Below are 17,766 nucleotides of genomic sequence, written 5' to 3' on the forward strand. Positions count from 1 at the left end.
AAAATACGGCTCACAAGACCGTCTCACACAAATTTTTGCTACTTTTATAATTTTGTATTCATATAAAGAGAAAATGATTTGTATATTATATGACATACAATAATATAAGATGAATATTTTAGCTTTTAAAATTACCTTCTTTTCTTATTAAAAAAATTTCAACTTAAATATTGGTATGAAAATAAGTCCCATGAATCAACAGCCTACCCTTAACATCCAGAAACAGCACAAAAGCAGCCCTATATCTTTGACGAAACATGCGCGTTAACCCATCTCGCATGACCAAAAAAAATCATCTATTTATAAACCCAAAAAGTCCCATATCTGCCTATACTAAATATCAAAAATACAAAATGATAATATTACCAATTCTATTTCTTATATTATCCACACATTATTCTAGCGCAGAACTCTGTCACCCGAAAGACAAAGCTGCACTTCTTGCGTTCAAACACAGCTTCTCATATCCCGCAAACCCTTTCGCCACATGGGATCCCATATTCGATTGTTGCACGTGGTACGGTGTCCAGTGTGACGAAACCACGAACTATGTTACCGGCCTTGACATTGCACCTTACGAAGATCTCAATGGAACAATCCCTTCTTCTCTTGGGGATCTTCAACATTTGACTGTCCTCAGGCTGCACAAGATTCCGAATCTTGTTGGTGAGATCCCACCCAAGATTGGAGACTTGCGGAATTTAAGGTCTTTAACTATAAGTTGGACAAATATCTCAGGCCCTATACCTAGCTTTCTTGCAAACCTTAAAAGCCTGGTGCTTCTTGATCTCTCATTTAACCGTTTATCGGGCTCTATCCCGCCTATTCTTACGACGCTTCCGTATCTTAGGGGATTCGACTTTAGCAGAAACCAATTGACAGGGCCGATACCAGAATCTTTCGGTCACATACCGGCTACTGCTCAGTTTCCTGTTCTTGATCTGTCTCATAACAAGCTGTCGGGTGAAATTCCTGCTAGTTTAGCGAATGTGAACTTTTCTGCGGTCGACATTTCCAGAAACAATCTAACGGGTGATGCTTCGGTGTTCTTTGGCAAAGGAAAGGCCACGAGTACAATCGACATTTCGAGGAATAATTTCGAGTTCGATTTCTCGAAAGTGAGTTTCACTGAGTCGCTGGATATTCTCGATGTGTCCCATAATAAGATTTACGGGACGATTCCGGAACAGATTACTGATGCAGTGTTCTTGCAGTTCTTGAATGTAAGTTACAATAGATTGTGTGGGAAGATTCCGACGGGGTGGAAGCTAAAGTACAGATCAGAGAGTTGGGATAACACATCTTTCTTTCATAACCGATGCTTATGCGGGGCTCCATTGGATCCATGCAAATGATGATGATTATATAATTTCATTTTATCCATGTATTCCCGAATAAACATAATTTAAAATTGTGTAATAATTATCTTTTGTTTTTCGCAAAAATTGTGTAATAATCAGTTATGTATTTGATTTTCATTTTCCAGAGAATTTTAAGATTGAACCTTATAAAGTATACATATTACTCAATACAGCACAAACTTTTGCCGACGTTAATTATAGTAATACGATGATTCAATATTTTAAAGAAATAAAATATTAAAACTTTCATATTGTTTTTGAATAATCTGAAATTGATCTTTTGCCAAAAGAATTCTCATTTCATTCATTTTTCTTCAAGTAAATTAACTTGATGATAATGAGTTTGTTTCCATCGAGGGAAAAAGTGAAAATTACATTTTTAGTTCAATTTTGGTCTTGTTAATAATGAATTTTTATTTTTAGCCATGTAAGATACATGATAAGTAATTTATCCGACTCATAAAAAAATATTATTTTCAAACAAATAAATAATTACGATACAATAATTTTAGTCTATATAAGAGTAATTTTGAACGTTCGAGCTTCCAACTTATGAACTCTCCTGATAACTGGAAGAAAGGATTCAGTGGTAGAGAGAGCAAACTCCATAAACATCACATGATAAAAAAGATCTCCAAATTGTATATACGAATGTTAAAAAGTTATAATTATATCTGAAAATGTATTCCTCGACTTCTCCTATTTTATCGGGTTAATGATCTTTCAAAATAATCAAGATTCTCTAGTTTATGGCCGTTTCTATGGTAAAAGTTGTTTGATTGAATTTGCTTGATTCAACTTTGAGATCATGAACTAATACCACTACCAAGATTGAGTCCTTTGACAAGCAGATCTAAGTTTAACCACCAGAATAACAATGAAGATGGACCCGACCCTATGTAGTGAGATTATATGAGCAAAAGCGCTAACAAAAATAAGTCACGCTATGTGAGTCTGCACAGTGACATGAGCGATGTTCGGTATCATATGTTATGGTTACTTTTCTGGGGGTCGATAAGCTAATTCACTTTGGATCGGAAGCAAAATAGATTTTAAAATAAAAATTCATACGAAATTATTTCTAGAAATCTATGAAGATTGGATTAGGTCTCACTCAGGCAAGGACACCAGATCAGTGTTATACGTATTACTCCTCAACTCCAAGTTGACTGACCTGAAATCAACATTTGAGCAAGAAAGAGGATTAAAAACCTCATAAATAATTTTAAAAAAAAAAACCTAAAGGGGAGAAAACTGGATAGTGATCATCCAAAACAATTTCACGTTTTCAAGTTAAAAAAAAATAAAAATAAAAATATTTGACGTTTCAGAAAACAAAATCAAGAAAGGAAAGATGTTTCCACATGTTATTTGTTCTAATGACATTACATATATTTCTCATTACTCAATATTTTGACACATTCTTCCTAAAGCGGTATTTTCAGGAGCATGATTATTGAAAGAATAGATTATATCGGAAACAGAACACAGGCATGTCCGTCACTCTTCCATTTCTTGAACCAGAGTGCACACAGGGAGCCTGTAACTCGATTCGCAGGGCGCAAAACAAGATTGTTTCTTATCAAAACCACACCCAAGTCACTGAAAAGGTGAGCCCCAAGAACTTCACAGCGAGACTCGAGTCAAGATGAGGCTTTGGCTTTAGATTTCTGCTTCTTGGCATCCAAAGCAGCCAACCCTGATCCTAACCCAACTGGTGGAGCCTGGTCTTGTTGACCTGGTTTCAATAAATTCTCTTTGGAATCTGGCTTTCCGTTTATAACGTTAGAGTTGGCGTCTTTCTTTTCCCCATCTGGTGCATTATTGCCTACAGCATCAGGGGTCGTCCCTGAATTTATAATGTTGAGGAACTGATTGAGTGGTGGTAAAGCTTGGACAGGAACTCCATGAGGGCGAGTCAAAAGACCTCTGGCAGCTGCTTTCTTTCGTGCTTCTGCAGCAGCTCGAGCTGCTCTTTCATCAACACCCCTGCCTCGTGGGAGGGCTTCTCCGATGATGGCACTGTTGAATGATTTGTTTGCAGCGGCACCATTGCCACCAGCAGCCGCTTGAAATGCGTGTATCAGGTCTGGATGAGCCTGGTACATGCATATAACGTGAATAAAAACCTTTCAAGGTTGCTTCCAAGAGTTCAATAATATCTTAACCAAGAGCGAACACCGAGAGGCGAGAACGAGCTCGAACAAGAAAGTATGAGAGATGAACAAATACCTTTAGAATATCAATAGCCTTTTGAGCAGAGGCAGCATTCAAAGCCTGACCTTTCTGCTTTTGTGCAGTCATCTGTCGGCATGTAAAACATGTTATTTTCTCTCAAAAGGTATTGGGTGGGCAGAGAGGGATTTTAATCCATATTTTATTTATTTTTTATATGGCAGAAGAACAAAATATATAAATAACGATGCGCCAACAACAGATTAATTAACAGGCAACAGAAATAACCTGAGCCTCACGCATCTTGAATGTATTCATCCAGTTCTGAGAATCCCGTGTTCTGGAGTCGTCCTCTCCAAGTTGTTTCACAAGAATATCATATGTTTTCTTTTCATGCTGTTATATCGAAAGATTAAATATATAAGGATAGTCAATTGCATCATCAAAGTTCACCAAACAGATATTCAGAGAAGGCAGCAACCTGGTGAGAAAGTTTGAAGGCACCCATGCAGTTAAATGCAATTGCCAAAGCATGATAACACACAGCGGTTTGAATATGCTCCTCTCCTAGCAGTCTTTCATTCTTTTTTAAGGCTTCTTGCAAGTATCGAAGGGCAGTGTCCATCTTTCCAATATCTTGATACATCATTGCGACATTTATAAAAGTAGCAGCAACGTCAGGGTGATCTGGGCCAGATGATAAACCTAAGAGGAGCAATGCCCTTGACATATGGCGCAACGCAAGCTCTGTCTGGTTGAGACCATGGTAAAACAGAGCCATATTCCCATAACTGCAGCAAAATACATGTATAAGCAATACAAGGTCATGAGAGTAATGAAAGATATAAAACATCCGAGAGGGTATTGCAGCATAGAAGCATCCAGCATCTCATTCCACCACTAGTCAGCCTACTAAAATTTTCTTCTTTCCCATGAATGAAAAATATATTTCGAATAATGATTAGTTACAACATTAAGACAAATCCTTGTCATCAGCCTCATAGTAATTTCATCTAAGTATTTAATCCATCCCCCGAGTGACTGATAACCGAAATCAGCCAGCTGAATCAATTAACTGAACAAACAGTGATGAGAAAAGGTCCTACAATGCTGTTAGTGTAAAACATAGTAAACGAGTAAAGGGAAAATGATGTGTGCCTGTGAGCAGTATCAGGATGGTCCAGTCCAAGGCAACGTTCATTAATAATTAGTTCCTTGTGCTGTTGCATGATGGCTCCAGCCATATCTCCAGCGTGATATAAAACCATGGCCAAGTAGCTGGAGATAAAACGTCAATTTTAGAAATATCTTGGTAGAACTAGCATCTGTAAATTCAACGCTAAATGAAAGGCTAATGTTTTGATGCCTTGATTAATGCCAGTGACATGAACATTAGATAGGTAGATAGATAGATAGAGTTCAACAATAATTACCGGCAACAATTAGCAACCTCTCGATGCATCGGACCAGTAACCTGCATTTTTATGTTTGTACATTATCATAACGCATAAAACAATGAGTGACAACAGACCATTCAAAAATTAAATGATCACACCTGCTGGAGTATAGCAAACGCCTCAGAAAATAGAGTGTATGCCTCGCTAAGCATTCCCTGAAAAAGCAATAAAAAATTTCTAATTTCTCATGGTAACAAGTCCAACAAGAGATTCCGATCACAGAGAGATTGAAATTATTTTTCAGGAAAACTGCCAAATCTGACCACTCAACATTAGAACAAAAGGATAGAGCATAACCAAGTACAATTTTTTAAATATAAGTATCAAGATTTTTTACTTTCAACCTGTTTCCAAAATCTTACACAAGTAATCAAAAAACAATGTCCAATCACATAGAATAATGTTAATCTGAGAACAAACATACTCGATAGCTGGTACAGTGGTACTGCAAATTTAGTTCCTACAAGTAATATTTTTTCAGCTGACATGTCAATACCTCTGCTAATTGAATCTTTCCTGTCTCAACGAGTTCCTTGGCTTCTGAACAAACTGGAATGGAATGCTTCATCACAGGTTGTAGATTCAATATATCTGCAACTTGGAAAGGCGTTGGGGAATCCAGATCAAACTTGTGAGCAGCAAGGGTAATTCCGACCTATTAAAAAACGATAATCATATCCCAATAAATAAACTGTGATACTTGCACTGTTTGTAGAATGAAACTCAAATATATTTTCAGTCGTCGTAAAAAAATATTACCTTTTGGCAAAGATTTCGTAGTACGGAAATTTTCCTCACCCTCAGCCTTGCATCTTTTGGCAACTCGAACTGCACATTAAATAATATTAACAAAAAAGTTTCCCACCAAGAGAGATGCAGAATAAAATAAAGCAAGACAAAGATACCTGATATTTGAGTTTTGAAAATTCCTGGATGTCAAACCACAAACTTTCAGAGGTGATACTCAAATATGAGGACTGTTTCTTCCTCGCATATGCTCTAAACTTGGTTTGTGCCTTAGGCGACTTACCAGATACATGATGCCCTATATGATCCTTTAAAATTTGCAATTATGGAAGTCAGGATAACTGGACACGATTTGACTAATGTGCCAAAGAAACAGCATACATCTACATCTGTACTAATAATAATAACAATTCATTTACATACAGCCAATGAAAAATCTTTATCTTAAAAAGAAGCAGGAAACACCTAAATAGAATTTCTAGATCAAGTGAGAAAAGAAGAACAAGGCATTACAAACATTCAGAAGATCACGATAATGTTTGCCTACCTTCTTCTGGTTTTTGGGAGGTGTATTATTTGCAACGCCTTTAGCAGGGGCAGACTGGACAGTTCCACAAAAACAGTTGAAAAAATGTGACATTGCATGCCCAAGATCGTGATCCTCTGTGTCTCTTAGGATGTCCTGCAGGTCCAGGAGAATATGATTAGGTAAAACTTAATTATCATACATAACAACCAAAAACTCTAGCCTTTGAAAAGAGTATACAGACAAACGAAATTTAGCATTGATAAAAGCCTCAACTCCAGGTAATAGCTTCAACTCCTAATCATTCACGAGAATCAGAAAAAATTCTGAATACAAAAGCATCCCAAAAATCAATGGCAACTTAAAAATGTCATACATTGTAAGAAAGAAAACAAGTGAAATACATAACGGGATTCTTCAAAAGAAAATCATGCCAAGAGCTCAATAACAGCGACTTAGATTATTATTAAATAAAAGAATGAGTAAACGCACTGGTACTACGTGGTCGTGTCAAATTCGATGAATTTTCATTTCATGGCCATGTGTATAACAAAAGGATCTCATGACCTTATCTGTGATAAATTTAAGCACTGAAGTGAAATTTAACACCCAAATTCAATCTTTTCAATTTTCCTTCTCTCAGTAGATTCCTACACGATAGTTAATAGAGGTAAATGAAAAATGATACTGGAACTCGAGAGTGTTCACTCACAATTGAAATTTGACAAGACCATAAGATTTAAGGCAAAAAAAAACCAAAAAGGATTAACAGAATCAAGGGAATGCTATAATAAAAAGGACAAATGATGTGCCAGGTCCAATTCCCACAAGTTTGCCTCGTGTTATTAACTGCGCCAAGACCCTAGAACTTTCAACTAAAAATCGTGATGTTAGAGTAACACTTACATAACAGCATACCACATTTTGGGCCAAGTCTCCAAAGGAAACCAGGAAGAAAGAAGTATAGTATCCATTTAATAATGGAGTTAGTTAGTCTTCGCCAAAATCAACAGTTCCTTACAAAGAAGCCTATCAGTCATAGCCCAGATCTAAAGTGTGATTGAACAATATTTTAACTAATTGTTTCATGGAAGAATAGTTGGACAATTGTTTTATGGAAGAATAGTTAACTAATTGTTTAATGGAAGAATAGTTGGACAAGAAACACCCAATACACAGTCAATTTGAAGGTAGATTTGGGTAAAAAGGTGAGAACAGATACACATACACAATTTGTAGCTTAGGGATGAATTCGTGCAGCTGACAACTCATTAATTAAAATAATGTAATTTTAAGAGTTTTGAGAACAACAAAGTTGTTGGCCCTCAGATAATCATCAGCGGCTGCAATCATGGATAAACATACACAACTCAGCATAAGCAACCCCATTTCCAAGAAAGATGCAGAATTTCCTTATCAAATAGAGGTCACCTTGATAATATGCTTAGCAGATCTGACAACAATCTCAGTAGAACAAAGATCCCATAGGTGAGGCATGTCTCTGGTCCCTTCAGCAACCTGTAGCACCAATCCAAAAAAAAAATCAGCCATTCGAAGCAAGCAAGAGATCCATGCACCATAAACCTTAGTTTCCCAGATAAAGCTACAAAAAAACCATGTATGTGATCAGAAAAAAAGGAATCGAGGACCCGTCCAGGACTTATTACTTTTCCGATGTAACGAACGTTGATCCCGTGGGCATGAAGAGCTTCAGTTAAAGTCTGCCCATCCATTGGTGAAACCTCAAGGGTACGAAGATCTTGTATGAATTTAGGTAGTACAACATCTTTAAGATGTAAACTTGCTTTCCGCACATGTTCCTCATCTGCAGTGATCTCCTGAGAAATATTGTGGGTGGAATATCAACATAATTTCCAGATATTTAGTGAAATAAAAGGTGTTAAAAAAATTACAAGATACCTCTTGAGTCCCAGCGAGCTTAAATTCAGTAAAAACATTTGGGTTGAATAATATCTCACTTTTTGCATCTTTACTTTCAGATTGAGAACCAATTTCTTGAAAGTGTTTCTTTGCACCATTTTCCACAACCTGCAGCAACCCATTGACAATCATATGTGACCAGAAATAGGTGTAGCAATAAACACTTAAATCTGGAATATATGCCAGAGAAAACACAACAGATAGTAGTAAAATTAGGTAATAAATAATAATAATATCACGGTCATGCACCAAAATTGCAGTATGTTCAGAGGTTATCACAGTCGTGAGAAGCTGGAAATACACACACATTAGAATGTAGTAGAATTAGGTCACAGTGACCCTAAATTGCAGTCTGTCCAGAGCTCATAGCAGATGCGAGGTTCTATAATTTTGCTGCAACAAGCTAAGAGTTGGGAAAATCAACTTAAAATCTACATGACACATTGACATTACTGTACACCTATTTCATTTATATATATGACACCTTTTATGATCACTAAATGCAAGTTGTTATCCTTCTGATTTTCGGCCTATCACAGAATATGGTATTTACAGTACATATATTTTGTTCAAAGCCGTGGTTTTGAAATGTTGGTCCCAGCATTATAAAATTTCTTATATAATTTTGACCAGCAAACTTTAAGGTCAAGGTCTCTTGCTTCAGCTGATTTTGATAGGCAGGGTTGTAAGATGGATGTGTCCGGACAATGTGATAGGACACATCATTTTGGTTAACACTTGACACACATTTACATACCAATTTATTTTCACAACACCATACGTAGTGGCTACTCTGTAGTTAGCATCATAAAAAGTTACTCCCACAAAACATTTACTTGTGTGTCACTATTTGATGTTGCACTTTCCTTGGCTTTATTCACTTCTTCAGCATTACTAATGCTTGATTCTTCAGAGGCAACAGTAGTCTCTTCACATTCAACCCCACATTCAGAATTTTCAGCCGCTTCAGCCTATTCAATTAAATCATCCAAAAGCTTAGGAATCCACAATATCCAAATATTTTAGAAGATATGCTGATAAACAAAAGTGAAAAGTCTAATCTAGAAAGGCAAATGGCAGTTAATAGTTCATGATCCTACAAGGCAAAAAGGCAGTCATTAGTTCAAGATTTTACCTGGCAAAATGCAGTTATCAGTTCAGGTCTCAAAATACAAAATCTGGAACCTGGCCCCATATAATTGGCATCACGAGGTGTGACTCTCATCAAGTCCAAAAGATAATGTCTGAACACAAAAAACATCACGACCTAAAATGTGATCGATCATAAAAAGTAATGAAGCAGGAATGATAAATGAGAAATCACAACTGCACGCATCAGCCCCTAAACAAACGCGGATACCCACGCACACTCTGGACCAAGGTAAAAGAAAGAAGATTCAAATATAAACAAAAAATAGCTTCAACAAGTGGCCTGAAAATGTTACAGGTCTTAAACAAGAGTGCACAAAATAGATGGAATTGATTTATCCTTCCAGAAATCTACAAATACTGCTGCATTTGTGTGAAATGTTGGATTATTTCACAAAGGAAAAAATATCTCTGACGGAAGCTAAATAGAGGATTTACAACACAATTTTGAAGGAGAAAATTTAACCTGTCATCGCTACCAACTATTCCTTTACACTCAACAGGAGCAGCTAGCTTGAAAACTTTACCAGATCCATCCAGCACAGTATTCTCCTTCAGATGAAGACGTTTGGCAGCTTCTAGTACCTACAAAAAAAATAAAGATAAAGATGATATACTTCAGGTGAATGCATTAATATGAAAACTACTGATTCATGAAAAACAATTTTGAATTTCAACTTGATTGAATAAAGTTAAGATATGACAGTTTATATTTTGACATATTTATTTGACTTAATCTACTTTAATTGTCTCTATTGATTATTTGATTTTATTGTTCCTAATCATGAATCTTGAATGCATTCAAGCCAAAATGGCAGAAAAAATAGATGAATTTGGATGTCTGGCACACCGGCATCACACCGAAGGGTGCTACAATTGATGAGCAAAAGGTGCAGCGCATTTAAATACAAACCGAAGGGATAGCCGTGAGAAGCACAAGAAATTTGTTCAGAATGCGATGCAGAAACACGAAGCAACAAAAGAAAGAAAGAAAAGATTCGCTGCTGGTAGAGAGAGAATCAATGAAGAAACATGACGCAAAACCTTGTGCTTTGAGTGGTGTGTGATTCGTGTATTGAAGAGGAAATAATATGGCAACAAACTGTTGCTGAAAAAAAACACAAGCCAAGACGCATAATATAGAGGCGTGAATCAACACCGCAAGGAAAGAAATTAAAGAATTGAAGCATGATCCAACAAGGCAAAATATAAAGAACCGACCGTGCCACGTCAAATCTCACCAAATCTTGGAAATTAAGGGAATTGCAAGAAGAACTCTGCCCAATTTTTGAACATTAATATTCAGGAGTCCGGAGGGAGACAAAAATATGGAATAAGGAAACAATATAAGAGGATATATATTTCATTGGACTAAATTTTTGCATGTGGGAGGCTTACTTTGCAAGACTTTTGTACTACATATTTGTTCGAGGATTCGTTATTTGCTTTCATACTTTTATTTTCTTGTCAGATTTTATGGTCTTGCGTTGCTAGATTTTAGTTCTTTATTGAGGAAGACAAAAACCTTGGAATTTTATTAATTTGTGAGATTTGAGGTTTATGCATAATTTTGATTGATTTATATTGATCCCTCTAGTTTTTGAAGCAATTGATATTAACAATTTATTGCTTTGGAAATTTATCTATTTTTAGGGAATGTAATTGATTAAATTACATGAAAATGCTGAGTTTGTGTTGTTAATTAGATCTTTATCTCCCGCTGAGATTGTTTAATTGATAACGGAAAATTAGATAGCGTGTTTCTCGTTAACTATTTGTAAGGCAAAATAGGAATGAAATTTCGAATGGTGAATATTCAAATATAAATTGATATTATTGGAAAAACTCTAGAAGTATTCAACTAGATATGATTGAATATGGAAAATATACACAAACTGATCTTAGGAAAGAAAAAAACTAATACTAGAAAGACTCAGCTTATTTATACCTTGGAATGAAAATCTTCACTCCAGCATATTTTCTTGCCATTGTCAACAGAACCATACAAAAGGGATTCAGATTTGTCGCCTTGAAGAATTCCCGGCAAGACACTCTGGAAGAAGAGGAAAGGAATGAAATAACACAACCCAAAAATAAATTATGACGCCAAGGGAATAAGCATCTTATTGTATCAATATATTCTGTAAAAGATACTAAAATATTCACAAAAAGCATTGTAAACATGATAATAATAGCACACATGAGATGATCATTAGATAGGGTGGAAAGCTACATTTTCCTTTAAAATCTAGCCAACACTCTATTCTATTTGACTTCGACATCTAAAAATTCTTTTAAACTTGCTGCTCTCTTTTCAAGATAAGTTTGAGTATACACACCTGTGCTACAACTCTATGACCTCGGTAATCAATTATTGCCATAGCAAGATTGTACAACCCCGGAACATCAGCTTCTTGGTAAGCCTTGGTGCCTCTCAAGTCATTGTTAGCACTTGCATATGTGGCCTGTTCGCTTTCAGCTAACTGGGCCTCTGCAGGCATATCAGGGGATAAGGCATTGATGTCATTATTATTTTCTGTATCGCAGACAACAGACTCATCTGCATCAGAAAATCTAGAAGCTCCTTGGGGCACATTGTTATATTTCTTCTCAGAAGAGCTCTGTATTGAGGCTACGTTGTCAGTTTTAGAGTTATCTTCAGATGACTGCTTCCGGGACAGTTGTTCAAGATCCGCATCAACCGCGAAACTGAAGAATATGTTGTTGTGAACATACCTGAGTAATACACCAGTATTAATGATACATAAGTCATACCTAAATGCAAATTCAGGGGAAAATGGAGGCGGAAAAGCTCAAATACAAAAGACCGCAGAGAGAGAACACACACAAAAAGACGAGAGATCGCACGCACAAACATATATTCGACTCAATACTTACATATGGAAGCAGTCTGGATCAGTTGGATTAATAGGTGGAATACATCTGCTAATCACCCCAATAGCACCACTAGTAGCAGCGTCAACAAAGTCTGATGTCACTTTGTAGAGAGCCCTATCTCTTAGAATCCTACAATAGCAATTCAGACAGTGAGCAACTCAAATCGACTTGATCTTACTGTAATATTACCTAGATAGGCAAGCAAAGATGCAAAAACAACTTGCACCTTTCCTGATGTGTAGCATGGGGGAACTCTCGACAAGACTGTAACTCTTCATTCCAATCTCTTTGCATGCCAATTAACTCACTTCCAAAAGAAAGGGTAAGAGAATTTTCAGCCCTAGCTCCATCGCGCTTGTGATCTGAAATTACCACCATCCATGAGACTTGCAGAGATAAAATAGATAAAACAAACACGTACCAATCTAAACTGTTTCATAACGATTTCAACAATTCAATTCCACACAAAATCAAGACAACTGAAAAGTTGAGAAAATCCAAACATGGTCAAATAGGACAATAAAAATGAAAAAGAGGGAAATGGTTTAGCTAAGTTTATCTTAGCGAAGCCAATGAATGGCAATGTGTTACATGCATTCTGAAACTAACCAAATATATATATAATCAATAAAAATGCTGATTACGCACGACGTGACTATATAACCAACCGAACAAAATGAATCAACTAGAATAAATGCCAAGATTAGTTAAATGTATCTCTAGTAAAATCATCTGAGAACCAGGACTCCACCTCCGGTAATGAATCTTCTCCAGATACTACCATAATTTGTCTAATATAAAGCACTAAATCAAGTTAAATCTTGCTGAAAATATGCAGGTCCATACTTTAATAGGATTTAAATGCCATCTAAAAACCACGCAATTATGCTCAAGCAATTTTGGCCTGTATACAAGAGCAACAACAAAATTCTACCAAATAAATTATATAAATTAAAACACAATACATCTGGATGACCTACAAATTCACATTCCCTGGCTGAAATCAACATGAGGGTATGAAGAAAGATGCTTGAAATATCAAAATAGCACAATCCCAAAAGCCTTTCAGAATTAGAGTTTGGGATGATTTATAATTGGACAAAATGTTTCCCAAAAGATCAAGTGAAAAATTACTTCTTTTTTCTCCCTCAAACTAAAAAAATTAGTATTTTCATAAGAAATGAAAACGAGGTGAAATGAGGAGAAGTTTCACAACATAATCCAAGGAGGGACTTGAAATGATTGAGAAAATAACTGAAAATAACTTGAGGATGGTCTAAGTCAACATGTTGAAAAACATAAGACACAATACTTTTAAGTTAAAAGATTAACTACCACCGCTCCAAGCCTCCAACCAGCCCAATCAAAGATTAAGATGCTTAATGTCTATAACATGGAGAAGAGTAAGAAAATATAAACACACTATCTCATAAATCTCAATGACTTATAAGCATCAAAATGACTGTTACAAAAATTTGAACATACCAGGAACAGGATACGAGCCAATCCACGAATTTGGTTGTAATAGAGATTGAACATTTTCAAAGGGATGTGCGGAGGCCTTCTGCTCCAAAATTTCGCGAAAAGCTTGAATAAGAAAAATGAAAGTGATATGCTAAACATTAGATTTTTCACTTTCAGGCACAAATTATTAGACCAGTTAGATGTCATTTTGTGGTACCTTTCTTGAATTTAGGGCTTATCTTTTGCAAAAGACCAACAAGTGTTGTTGCCTCAAAAGCAGATTTGTTAGGCCTTGGATCAAGTACATTCCCAAGGCTGGAGTTAACGTAGAAAGCTTTCGTTGTTCCAGTAATACAGTATTTGTTTCCTTCCAAAGTTACCATGTCCAAATAAATCAAGTCTCCAGAAAGCCTACATGCAGCAAAAACAAACTCAGTAATTTGCATGGGACTTCTGTAGGAAATAAAATTCATAATGTCAAATCTTGAGAGCAAGTGAAATTCATAATATTCGATGTGCTCTGGTAGTGTGACAATGCTTCAGAATTTGGACAACCTTCTGTAGCTTGGAGGAGGATTCAATGATGAGAAAACAATACTTTCCACGCATTTAATCTCTTTAGAAGATGACGACAAAAGGTTAATTAGGGAACCAGAACCAACATCCATAAAACCCAAATTATCAAGTTCGGGCACCTCAGCTTTCGCAACATCTATATTTAGAAAAAAATAGTACACAAATAAGAATTAATAAAAAGAAGAAAAAAAAGAAACCAACACAAATAAAGGCCGAACAGATAAAAGGAGGACCTGATTTTCCATATGCATTTTTGCCTATCTCATGTTGTAGAGCAAGAGTGGTGGATAAAGAGGAGTGCAGAGTCGAAAGAGAAATCAATTCTCTAGTTCGATGAACATGTGCTCTGACAGATCGATCATCATATAATGCTGCAAGGAACAGATTTAAGTTAGAACCCAGGAGCAAGTAACAACTGAAGAAATGCATGGCAAATGCGTGCCGTGAAAAAACTATTTGCAGGATTTTCCACAGCAGGTGATGTACTATCTCATGCAGCAAACTTTACCATGCATAAATTAAGCATACTTGTAAGCAACCCTTGTCTTGTTGATGAAAGGTAATGATAATAATCAGTGAGTTCAAATGCCAGTGTTAACTTTTTGTGCTTGAGCATGTGCAAGACAAAACCAGGTATTATTAATGAGATTACCAGGAACCATCTCCAAAAAACAGCTCCCACTAGTAATATCAGCCACTTCACATATTTCATTATAATCTTCTAGATGCTGAACAGAACCATCCTTTGTATGCAAAAGCAAATCATAGCAAGTACAGAAACATGTCTCAGGAGCATCGAGAAGAAATTGCCTCACATCCATCACAGAATCTCCTGGACTTAACTACAAACACCGATGAATTTTGAGATAAGTAGATTCAAACAATAATATAACGTCAGTCGAAGAAAGATAAAATATATATAGATATGATTAAAAAACAGTAGTCATTAACTTCTGAAGCAATTGTGAATATGGAGGAAATAAGTTAAACTGCTACATTCTACATATCTAGTTTCAAACTAAAAAAGTACACAGCTTACTTGCAGCTCAAGCTTCTCGCCTCCTTGTGTTTTAACAGAAACGGGATAAAGATGAACTTCAGCTGCAATAGAATGAAACAGCAATCATTAAGTCTGTTATAAATTGAATGCATGAATAAAGTGTGGCCTAATTTGTGACAATGTGTGACTGTGTATGTGCATGAGCAGACTTTTGCAAAGAGCCAAGTGGCATAAAAAATATTCAAGTTACATAACGGTAGAATTAAGCGAAAAATATACACATAAGAAGGCCTCCAGAAAACGGAAGGATTTTTCTTGGGGTAATGCAATAGTCCCCAGATTCTGTTAAGGGAATCAACTCCGAGTCATAAAAAAATACACTGCAAAAACTTTCCTTATTATTATTTGATAAAGTTATACAAGAAAAGATTCAAAACAGCTCCTTCGAATAAAAAGTGGTGCAGCTTTGCTGTCCTAAAAATGGACTGAATTTGTCATTATTACAATTAGCACAAAAAATCGGAGCATCTTGAACATTACCTTGTTTTGATGGATGCTGGTGGGACGCAATTCCTTTATCCTTTACCTCGGACTTCAGTTCAGTTGATTCATTTGAGCTTGCATCACCATTAGCATGTGTGTCCCTTGGACTATCATTCGAGGGGGGGTTGGAAGAAGGGGGCTCAGCTGACCCTTTGCGATTCCTCCCCCTATTCGACTTTCCGGCCATCTCTACCCTTGCGTCAAGAAATACACATTAAATTATGTAACAAGCACATGTTTCTGATAAAATGAAAGGATTATCAAATTTCTGAAAGCAAGCTCCTCGTTTCACGCTTTGATGGTGAAACCACCTTTAATGAGCATCAAAACAAAACACAGCCAACCGAACATAAAGGTCAAGCTTGAAACAGGACACTCCATTAGTTTAATTTCGTCACTTCCCAACAAGGAATGCGCATTGAACCAGAAAAAAAGTTGGCAAAACCTCAATTCCCATATTTAGGACAAGTAAAATCATAAAGAGAAGCTTAAAAAACATTTACAAAATCTTCGAGTCCTTGACCACATCGGCTAAACGCATACCCGTCGGAAAAACCCATTAATTAAACCATTCAAATGTGAACAAAAAATGTTGAAAAGCCCATTAATTAAACCATCCAAATGTGAACAAAAAATGGTGATAAACAACCAGGTCACTGAATAGCATTAGCTTATCTTAGACACACATCTCACAAAAGCTAGCCTCCGAAAAACAAACCCTCGTACATACATGTATTAAGCGAGCATGAAATGAAAATCAGAATCTGTCAAAAAATGATAGCAAAATAATACCAATTAAAATCGCAGCTCGATCGTCTGAGTAGCAGCCGGGCGTGGTTCCCCGGTTTGTTTATGTGCAATGATTTGTGGGGTTTGCGGGGCTGCTGAGGTTTTAAGTTAGGAGAGTAGGTAAAGAGGAGAGAATGGCTGAGAGACGGCGGATTCTTGACCAATTTTATATTACTCCATGATTTATAAATACTCACACATTTTTTTTTTTCTTTTTTCTGAAAAAAAGGATCAAATATTTATTTAAAGTGGTAAGTAAATTCATATTACTTGATTTCTCACTTTTCCATGACAAATTTGAAATAAATCATTATGGCATTTGCGTATATAGTTTTGTTTTTTCCCTTAAAAATGATTTTTTTTATTTTATTTTTGTTGTAAATAAATCATTTGAACTAACATAACCTAAAAGGATTCTGGCATTTAAAATGATGAGTAAATTTTATTCGTGAGACGAAATAACCTATATATATTTATAAAAAATATAATATTATTTTTGAATGATCCAAATAAAATTTTTATCTTGTAAAATTAATCTGTAAGATCGTTTTATAATTAATTTTTTTTTTATGTGATACGATATTGTTTGAAATGAGCCATGTAATCGGTCAGAAAGATTTTGGACCTTTTTGAGGATGCCTTTTCTATGCATGATGATTGTTGTTTATGTATATATACTATTATATTAAGGCACAAATTTGTGTGAGACGGTTTTACGGGTCAAATTTTGTGAGACGGATCTTTATTTAGGTAATACATGAAATAATATTGCTTTTTATGCTAAGAGTACTACTTTTTATGGTGAATATGGGTAGGGTTGACCCGTCTCACCGATTGAGATCCGTGAGACGGTCTCACATAAAACCTATTCAAATATTAAGTATGAGCCCTCAATAATAACCGTTCTATGAGGACATCAACTTTTTTTCCTATTTTACCTTTTTAAATTTTTTATATTTACTATTTTATTATAGTTGAGCCCCTAATAATAATCGCTCTATGAGGACGGACACCAACTTTTTTTTCCTATTTTACCCTTTCTCATTTTTTGTATTATATTTTTTCTTAACAAATAATATTATATTCACCGTCATAAAGAAACTGCTCACGTGAAAAATAATATTATTTCTTCTCCAAACT

General features: G+C 35.7%; 2 protein-coding genes across 4 annotated transcripts; one reads left to right on the forward strand and one right to left on the reverse strand.

Moving 5' to 3' along the window:
- Positions 1 to 309: 309 nt before the first annotated feature.
- Positions 310 to 1,490, forward strand: LOC140822133 (polygalacturonase inhibitor 1-like). The gene has a single exon (XM_073182884.1). The coding sequence runs from the start codon at positions 354 to 356 to the stop codon at positions 1,353 to 1,355; it is 1,002 nt and encodes a 333-aa protein (XP_073038985.1). The 5' UTR covers positions 310 to 353; the 3' UTR covers positions 1,356 to 1,490.
- Positions 1,491 to 2,701: 1,211 nt separating this feature from the next.
- Positions 2,702 to 16,790, reverse strand: LOC140822021 (clustered mitochondria protein-like). Of its 3 annotated transcripts, none has more exons than XM_073182744.1 (29): positions 16,630 to 16,790; positions 15,835 to 16,026; positions 15,334 to 15,395; positions 14,947 to 15,136; positions 14,528 to 14,665; positions 14,274 to 14,430; positions 13,936 to 14,129; positions 13,740 to 13,841; positions 12,481 to 12,616; positions 12,255 to 12,383; positions 11,696 to 12,092; positions 11,305 to 11,409; positions 9,823 to 9,941; positions 9,343 to 9,451; positions 9,044 to 9,178; positions 8,187 to 8,315; positions 7,934 to 8,104; positions 7,698 to 7,784; positions 6,288 to 6,422; positions 5,899 to 6,048; positions 5,753 to 5,821; positions 5,490 to 5,648; positions 5,092 to 5,148; positions 4,970 to 5,010; positions 4,695 to 4,814; positions 4,018 to 4,327; positions 3,825 to 3,932; positions 3,594 to 3,665; positions 2,702 to 3,460 (listed from the first exon to the last, which is right to left on the reverse strand). In XM_073182744.1, the coding sequence occupies exons 2-29, from the start codon at positions 16,022 to 16,024 to the stop codon at positions 3,005 to 3,007; spliced, it is 4,227 nt and encodes a 1,408-aa protein (XP_073038845.1). In that variant the 5' UTR covers positions 16,025 to 16,026; positions 16,630 to 16,790; the 3' UTR covers positions 2,702 to 3,004. The 3 variants fall into 3 exon arrangements, with proteins under 3 accessions (XP_073038845.1, XP_073038846.1, XP_073038847.1); XM_073182745.1 differs by having other exon boundaries at positions 15,835 to 16,031; positions 16,630 to 16,788; XM_073182746.1 differs by lacking the exons at positions 7,934 to 8,104; positions 8,187 to 8,315; positions 9,044 to 9,178; positions 9,343 to 9,451 and having other exon boundaries at positions 7,698 to 7,767.
- Positions 16,791 to 17,766: the final 976 nt, after the last annotated feature.

This window comes from Primulina eburnea, unplaced genomic scaffold, assembly GCF_022965805.1.
Source record: "Primulina eburnea isolate SZY01 unplaced genomic scaffold, ASM2296580v1 ctg739_ERROPOS11973397, whole genome shotgun sequence".
Lineage (NCBI taxonomy): Eukaryota > Viridiplantae > Streptophyta > Magnoliopsida > Lamiales > Gesneriaceae > Primulina > Primulina eburnea.